At 42.0% G+C, this 8,915-nt stretch overlaps 1 protein-coding gene across 1 annotated transcript in view; it reads left to right on the forward strand.

Moving 5' to 3' along the window:
* The first annotated feature begins 229 nt into the window (after window positions 1-229).
* LOC109290149 (kazal-type serine protease inhibitor domain-containing protein 1-like) overlaps window positions 230-8,915 on the forward strand; it is a 34,577-nt gene continuing 25,891 nt past the window's right edge. Inside the window, exon 1 of the mRNA XM_019506538.1 lies at window positions 230-791. Coding sequence (XP_019362083.1) covers window positions 335-791 — 457 coding nt within the window. The 5' untranslated portion in view covers window positions 230-334. The remainder of the gene's footprint in view (window positions 792-8,915) is intronic.

Below are 8,915 nucleotides of genomic sequence, written 5' to 3' on the forward strand. Positions count from 1 at the left end.
TTCCTAAAATAGCTACAATATAATGTTAGTTCAACAGAGATACTGTCTGCAAATTTGGCTCAAGGAGACACTCTGAGCAAACAGTTTTCACAATGCTTTAACTGAGCTGTCAGAAAGGAAGTTTGTTTTATATGTAAGCAGTACCCACATTCCAAACTTCATTAGAGGAAAGCTTGTAGGTTTGTATGCATTTGTATTTATCAGTTCCAGATTAGGAATCTGATGTTAATTTCTCTTTAAAGGGCTCTGTTTTTGGTAGATTAGAAAAGGAATGTGACGTTCTGTCTCTCTTGTTAATGTTGGCTTTACTCCAAGGACCTTCTACATTCTCAAGATGAAGCCCCTGGTGGCTATAACAGTGCTGATAGCAGTGGTGCAAGTTTCTCAGAGTTTCCCCTATTTACACCACAGAGGCTGGTTGAGATTGTTAAGGGAAGGAGATAGTTGTGGAAAATGCAATTTGGAACTTTGCTCTAAGCCTACAAACTGTCCAGCTGGTACTGTATTAGATCAATGTGGCTGCTGTCTGGAATGTGGGAACGTGGAAGGGCAGATATGTGACTTGGACTATGGCAATCATTTCTACGGGCAATGCGGAGAAAATTTGGAGTGCAGGTTGGATGCTGACGAGGCAAAGTTTGGGGAAGTCCCTGAACCACAATGTGTGTGCATATTCCAGGAAAGTATCTGTGGACCTGAAGGGAAGACCTATGAGAACATCTGCCAATTCAGTGAGGTTTACTCTAAGAGAAGAAATATCACCATGAAGCACAAAGGACCATGTGAATCAGGTAAAATACAGAGAGAGAGAGAGAGAGAGAGAGAGAGAGATGGCATAAACTGTTTACCAGTCAGATTTGTAAAGGAAACAAAGATGTTGATTTTTAGATAGATCTAGTAACATTTCAGTGTAGAGACAGCAAATTAATACTCATCATCATAATTATTGTATTTCTTCCTTGGGGTTTAAACAAGTAGTTCCGCAGCTGGTGTTTAATTTTGCACGCTTTAAGCCTGTATGTTATAGTGAATTTCACATTGTACAGTATAGTCAGAAACAATCAACAGCTTAGCTGAGCTCTAGATAAGTGGAGCTGCATATTATACAAGTGGAATCTAAAATTATGTATTATCATTAAGGAGTTCAAATAATAAGGTGAAAAATAACTGAAAGGTTTTCAGAGTATCTGAACACAGACCACAGTCCAATATGGGCAGGCAGGGCCATAGAGACAAGACAGCTTTCGAACTGTTATTTTATAATGATTGATTTGGTATTGGGGATGAAGCAGCAAAGCACAGTGGAGATACGGTCACTGGTAAAGTAAATGAAACAGAGTAGGCTGTAGTTTGTGAAATATTTAAATAAAGCTCCACTCTCCTAATAAAGGGTTTTAAATAATGCAATGTAGTGTTTTTTAAAAGATCTAACTACCTGCTGATTAGAAATCCACCTATTAGAACAAAATCAACCTAAAACAATTTCCTTGAAGGCATTTGCTTCCATCTTGCTTATCCAGAATGATGGACCTCATTTCAGTTTGCTGGGGCTTTAAACTAAATACACTTTACACTACGTTTTATTTGTATGAACAAGAAATAAGCATTCAAAAGCAGCTTCACTGCAGGAGGGAGCAGAAAATGAAGCAGACTAGTTACTTGAGCACTGACAGTTCAACAGCCTGATTTTAATATGATTCATCCTTCAGCAATTAGTATCACCATTTTACATAGCAGATTTTCAAGTGGCTGAATAAGCATTACAGAGAGAAGTCCAAATTGCACACAAATGGCTTTGTAACTAGGCTCAAAGAGAAAGAAAAAGAAACAAAAGTGTGTATATATATACACAGAGAGTTTTAATGTGTGTACAAAGGGTTTTTCCATACAAGGTCTCAATCTGTTTATAGGCCTGCTGTGTATGTGAGATTATGTATTGTGCACATGCAGATCTGCACACATTTCTGTTTAACTACATTATAGTGCTTCCCCCCCCATCAATTACTCTTATAAAGAGTAAAATGCTCATTGGAAGTAGCCTTATTACTTGCAGTGGATTTTGCTCTCTGTTCCCCATGACTTGACTTTCTCCCATGATATTAATTAAATTTTTCACTTGTTATACTAAATGAGAATGGTGAGTACCAAGTACAAGCTGACCTAGATAAAAGCAGGGGTGGCCAACCTGCAGCACGTGTGATGCAAGTGGCACAAGAAGCTTCTATGTGTGGCATGCAGCAAATAAGAGAGGGGACATAGAGCACAATGGCAGGTAGAGCAGTAACCAGAGCAACAGATTGGCCAGGAAAAGGCAGCTGAAATGTCACCCACAGAGGGTGCAGGACTAATTTGTGGCATGCCTCCCAAAAAGGTAGTTCCCACTGATATAGAGCATCCTCAGTATTGCAATTCAACAGACTTGGACAAAAATCTCCCTTAAATATGTATTACCTTGCACAGAGGGGTCTTGTGCAGTGAGGAGAATGAAAGGGAATAAAGCTACACAGGAGAAAATCTGCTAGAAACTGGAAATCCAGCTTATGGAGCAGTTCCTCCTGAAAACCTCATACAGTACAGGAGGAAAACCTCATACAGGGCCAAATTCAGAGATGATAGTGTTGATAACATATACTTTGGTTACTGTTATAGCACTGGGACAAGAGTCTCTGATCTTCCAAGGCTTATGGAGCATTCTGTTGGGCTGTTCCAATGATTGGGTTAGCTACAGAAGTGTTATAAATGTTGGAGTTAGTCACACAAGCTAGGGACAGACATTCAAAAAGCCTGAGCCTGACTTGATTCAATCTTTGCAGGTTAGTTTAACCTGCACAAATTAAACCAGTTTGTAACCACACAGATATCCCCTCTGGACTGAAGAAATGAAGACACATGCCTGCGGTGGCTCATGCTAGAAGCCGGGGGCAGGGAGGGGGAGCACTAGAGCAGCCCTCCCTTCCCTTCCACATGGCTGAGCTGAGGGGGGTGTGGCCAGGCCACAGTAGGACTTTCTGATTAGGGAGCCCCCCTACCCCTCGCTGTTGATAACAGAGCATTAAGTTACAAAGCAGGGAGTGACACAGAGTTGTTACCATTTATCACCCCAGCAAACAAAATAAAGCTTGTCTGATTAGTTCAAGCTCTTCTTAAACAACTTTTTACAAGGAAGGAATGGAGGGACATTACCATCTACCTGTTGATCACCTCCAAATACCCTTAAGACAGCACTGTGCTGTCTGCCTTTGTCCTGTCTTCCACAGCATGGACTGCAGCCAGTATGTGGTATGCTAGCTAATGCTGAGAGGTGTTTGTGTAAGGCAGAGGGGAGGGGGGGAATCCCAGCTTGAGCAGGCAGTGGTGAGGGGAAAGGCAGGGGAGCAGGAGGAAGCTAGGCAGATGCCACTGTACCTGCAGTCTCTTTTGAACTCTGGCCAGGGAGCAGAGGGGAGGGCCAGCCCTGCTGGGCTGGAGCAGAGAGCCAAGCCCCATCCAGAGTTGCAAAGTATCTGAGATGCTGGAGGACACTGGAAAGGTCTGGGATAGGAAGGGTCTGGGACAGACATTGCATAAACTGGTTTGACCCAAATCAGTTAAATCTGATACTACATTCAACCAGATTTATCTCAAACCAATTTCAGCCATTTTGAAACTGGTTTATGTGCACTGAATATCTGTTCTGTTACAGGTTCACACCAGTTTCTTATCACTTAAACTGGTTTATGTGTAATGTCTGTCCCTAGCCACATTGGTGCACTGTTCAGTAGATCATCTCATCCATACACTGTCTGGGTCCCATCATCTCTCCAGCCATCTCCATCCACATTCTTAAATGTGCTTGGTAACTCTAGCTCCCTGGAAGACTGGGAGTTGTTGCCTACTTGCACCTAGTGCAGACACATTTCTACCAGCAGGTTCCCCTTCTACCCTAGGTCCCACTGGCTAGGAAGGGCTCCTATACATGTGCAGGGAGGCTGCTCTAATTCGCTATAATTACAGCGTGTCAGAGCAGATTTGATTAATTGAGTCTGCTGGAGCATGATAATTACTGCACTCCAGCGCCATGTGTATCAATGACCCCGCACTGAAAAACGGTGGAGGGGCACTTTAAACTAAAGCTCATTTGATGAGTTTTAGAGGTGGAGCACTTTGAACCTTTTTTTCAGGACAGGGACACTGATACACATGACGGTCTAGGCACTTTTAATTAGTGTGGCTCTTAGAGCACATCTATAAATGCCCAAAGATTCCAGTTACAAGAATATAAAGTCCAAGCTTGGGGGCAGGAATCATTACAGGAAAAGCAACCAGAGGCCAGATAAAATAGCTTCTCGTCTTTCCACCTCACCCTGACTCTGCATTATGCTGTCTTTTCATAGCATCTGATGAATGGAACTTAGGTTCACAAATCTTGTGCCTTTTAGTTAGTCTATAAAAGGCGCACATATATCCTGCCTTCTGACTGGTTTCACACTAATAGGGCTAACCACCTTTCTTGGCCTTGACAAAGTCCTTATTGACTGAGATTTGGTAGCATTTCTGAAATCATTTCATGTCAGAGCTCTGTGAATAAAAGTTCATACAAACCCTTATAATGTCCCTGGCAACAACAGGAACAACGCTACTTATACAACAGTGTTCACTGTGAGATGACCTGTAGATTTTATCTTCTCCTTGCAATTCTCCAATACACTTTGGGACCAGGACTATGCAGTGCAGCATTTCCTCCTTTGGCCATGCCTTTTTTTCCTTATGTCACATCTGCTCACATCTAATCTCTGCTGCCTTCACACTATGAGCAGGACAGTACAACCACACTCCAATGTATGTAGTTTGCTCTTGTAAGACTCAGGAGACTCGTGCTGATACTTTTACCTTAGAAAAATCCATGCTTTCCGGCTTCTAATATTGATTCTACTCCCACTTCTCTGTTCTTGTTTTTAACCCCTTTTTGCCTCATCTGTAAAATAGGCTTAATACCATATTTTCTTACATACAACACACCTCAGAATATATACAGACCTTGTGGTTTTTTTGAAAGGTCTCTATTTTTTGAAAGGCTCTATCACATACCATACTTTACTGCAATAAAATCAGATGTGATTTTTTTGAAGGAGAGACAGAAGTGAGTTACCAGGAACTTCCTTGCTAAATTGTTATGCCAGGTATAATTTTAAGATGGTCTTAATCGAATGAAAAAAATAGGATTTTAAGGGAAGGATATTTGCCTTACAGTAGAGATCAAAGGGTAAAATCAAGAACTTCTAGCTTTTAAAAGCAGACAGGCCTTTCCCCAAAGCCAGAGCAAAATAAAAGAGTACAAGTTTCATAAAACTTGGCTGGTGCAGTATCCTTTTTCCTTCTCTGGCCTGGTTCATTATAGTTCCAGTGGTAACTTTAACTCAGCAGAACTCTATCTTCTTATATTGACTGTAAAAAGCTTCACTTGTTGTTTGGCAGTAGAATAATACTAAACAGCAATAGTAATATAATACAGCATTCTTCAGCATTGGCTATCTTGCTGATCCAAGCTTTGAAGGTTCCCTGAGCATAGAATCAGTTCTCAAAGGCAATTTCAGGAATACTGACCAATGAGGAACTCAAGCTGGCTAGTTAGGGAAAATTCATTTGGTGGATAGAGATTTTCCATGACCTGACCATTCTGTTCTTCCTAAGTCCCAAATATGTGAGATCGAGTCAATTAATTGGCAAATGGTTAACACATCAAATGGTAGGGAGACAGGTAAAGTCTTCCACTTGGGCCAAGTACAGACATTTGGGGTGTTATGGAGAAGTTAAATGAATTCAAAATGACTGCTCCATATCAGGTAAGTCAGGATGGAGAAGGCTGCAGGAGGGTTGGGGGTCTACCAGAAGATGGGGGGAGGTACAAGCCATAAGGGTTGGGGGACAGATGTGACCAATGGGTGGGGTGGGTGGGGCCAGCATTACCCATGGGTGGGGTGAGATCCCCTACCCCAGCAAGGGGCCTAGGGGAGCAAAAAGTAGCTCAGTGCAGGGAGTGCGGGCTTGAAAAGAGCAGTCCTGGGGCGGGGCCAGTGTCTGGGTTTTTCCAGCCCTGGGGCTGCGCAGGGAAAGTATATAGAATTTCCATGCACTGATTTGACCTAAATTGAATAAGTTTGATACTAGATAGAGCCAGGTTTATCTTAAACTAGGCTCTGCAATTTTTAGACCAGTTTGTGTGCATGAAACTTCTGTATAGTTACAGGTTTCAACTGATTGCCAGTCACTGAGACCAGGTCTATAAGTGTAAGGTAGGCACTGGGACAAGGTAAGCTTAAATTGGGTGGCCATTTTGAACCTGATTTAACCTCCCCAAATGTCTGTACTTAGCCTTGTAGTTTGCCTGTTCAAGTCCAGCCCAGATTGTAATCAGTAATAATTACTATCTGATGGCCAGTTTATACTACCATATTTCTACACATAACATATACTTTTTCCGAAAAGTCAGCTGCTGGAAATTTCCATATGCATTATATGCAAGAAATATGGTTAGAACAGTTTCTGTCTGTATGGACAAAAGTAAAATGTGCACACAATTCATACGGAGCAGAACAACAAGCAGGCTCTACTCCCTAGCTGTAGTTACTTAACTACATACCATAAGCCAAAATCACTTTCTGCATTCTGTTTTTCAAAAAACAAGGTGTGAATTATATTCGGTGGCATGGTGTGTGGGAGAAAATATGGCAAACCAAGTGAGCAGAGTGCGTAGGTGTCTACATCACAAAACAGTCACCATACTTGACATTAATTGGCATCCTTGTTTACTGCCTTTGCAGAGTAATGTAATCTGTTTTTTCCCTTTTCTTTACAAGTGGTCCCTCTAGGCCAGGATTGAAGTTTATTAGCAAGGCAATGTAAGGAAGCCTGATCTAACTACTGTACTAATTCTCTGCAGTATTGGAGAGCTTCAGTCTTCAGAACAAGTTGATTCAGCATCTTTCATGAATACCAAATTCACTTGGGAACAAAAGAAAACAAGTGTTTGTTGAATGAGAATATTTTCTACAAAACTGATCTATAGTTTATAGATAAGTCTGCAGTGAAGACAGTATCACTTAGCATGTAGGCTCTTGAGTAACTTAGGTGCTTTAGGAAAAGCTACCCATGCTCTCATTCAGTCATAGGTTATTGCATTTCACACAGGGATCACTAAGTAAGGCTACCTGGCCTGTGTTATATGGGAAAATCAAACAACATGAACCCAGCTGGTCTTAAAATCTGTGACCCCCTGGGGTGTTCAACCCATTTGATAGTCAGGCCATTGCCATATATATAATAGCTACTTCCCAAAACCCTTCTGATTTTTAAATCAGCATCCCTCTTTGTACTCCAAGCACATTGTTGGGATTAGAGGGAGGCACTTTGTTAGATACAGGAGACACAATCCCTTCCAGACCTCCCCAAGGAGCATACACCATCCACACACTCTGTATGCATAGGTCCCAGGCAGGTAAATTGTTTGACCTAGGCCAGGCAGGTGTAGAGTGCCTTTGCTTCACTGCCTTTGGAGTGGTTTGTGATTTTTAAGAAACAAGAAGGTAGCAGTACTTGCAATCTGCACTGTACACATTTATGCAAGGCCAAGCTATAACCTGGCTATTAATGTGTAAATGTAAGTACCATTAGCATCAATGGCCAAGGTCCAGAAGAGGAAGACATACTCTATAAAGACTGTGTCTTAAATCCACAAATGGTCATAGAAGCAGAAGGTCAAAATATAGATTCTGAAAAAAAACAACTTGACTTCTGCCTGACTCAAACATGCATTGTCAGTGTGCTAAAATGCATACTGCTCTGAAAAACTGTAATTTCCCAAATATTTCTGTGACTAGAACTCTGCTTGGGGCTTTACTGGATTGAACCCTATTTGGAGTTACACCATTTGCCACTTAAGCAAACCCTTAACTTTAATCTTTCAGACTTCTCATAACCCTAAATTTAAGCAAGGATCTTACTTGAGAAAAGCCAGAAGACTCTCCACCTAGTGAGATTGCACATAACAAATAGAAAGGAGAATAGATTTAATCAAACCAAACATCTATTTGGAATTTGAATCAATATCAGCAGAGTACTTACAGTTCTCTAACAGCTCCAATAGCAACAAGAGGCCTATGGGGGGCAAAAAAACCTCTAATTGTTTTTATAATTTGGTCTCAACAGCTTTTTGCTATGCTGCAGGAGAAAGAGAGGTCAAATAATCCAATTCTTGAAGAAAAATATATATTAAGGCCAGTTTTTTAAAGTTTTAGTTTTGCATGTGTTTCTTATCTTGAATACACCCAACCCTTGCCTTGCATGTTTGTGTGTTTGCCTCAGTATGTCTTTAAGAAGCTAAACATGGGTGACTGGTGCTACCTTAGTAAGGGGGGTATGTGCCCCTCCCAGCTACCAGTCAGCTACAGGGGGGAGGGGTATCCCCCTGTAGCCAATCACACCTATTGTGAAGCAGCCGCGGTGCTCCCAGAAGTGGCTGTGGCACTTCATCTGGTGCTCCCACTCCCTGGCTGGCACTCATGGGGTGGCACCAGTGCTCCTGCCTGCCCTGCCAGCCCATTGCCTAATCAGGAAGCACAGCCTGCCAGGGGGTGCCCCAGTGCTCTCAGGGGGTGCATATGCACCCCTGTTCACCCCCTACACATCGCCACTGAAGCTAATCATTAATGCAAAGGCCTCAAAGAATTTCTGTAAGAGAATCTCATATGTGGTGCTTTTTTCTGGATTGACACTGTGGGTATGATTGAAATCCACCTTTGCATCATGTGTAAGGCCTGAAACATCATGAGTGTGCTACATTACAAGTCAAGGAGCCAGTGTTGAAGATACAACAGGAAGTTTTGCAGCCTAAAGGAATACCCACAAGGAGCGCGTCTACACATGCAAGCATGCATGCT

The sequence above is a fragment of the Gavialis gangeticus genome, unplaced genomic scaffold, assembly GCF_001723915.1.
Source record: "Gavialis gangeticus isolate Ggan-Ray unplaced genomic scaffold, GavGan_comp1, whole genome shotgun sequence".
NCBI classification, from domain to species: domain Eukaryota; kingdom Metazoa; phylum Chordata; order Crocodylia; family Gavialidae; genus Gavialis; species Gavialis gangeticus.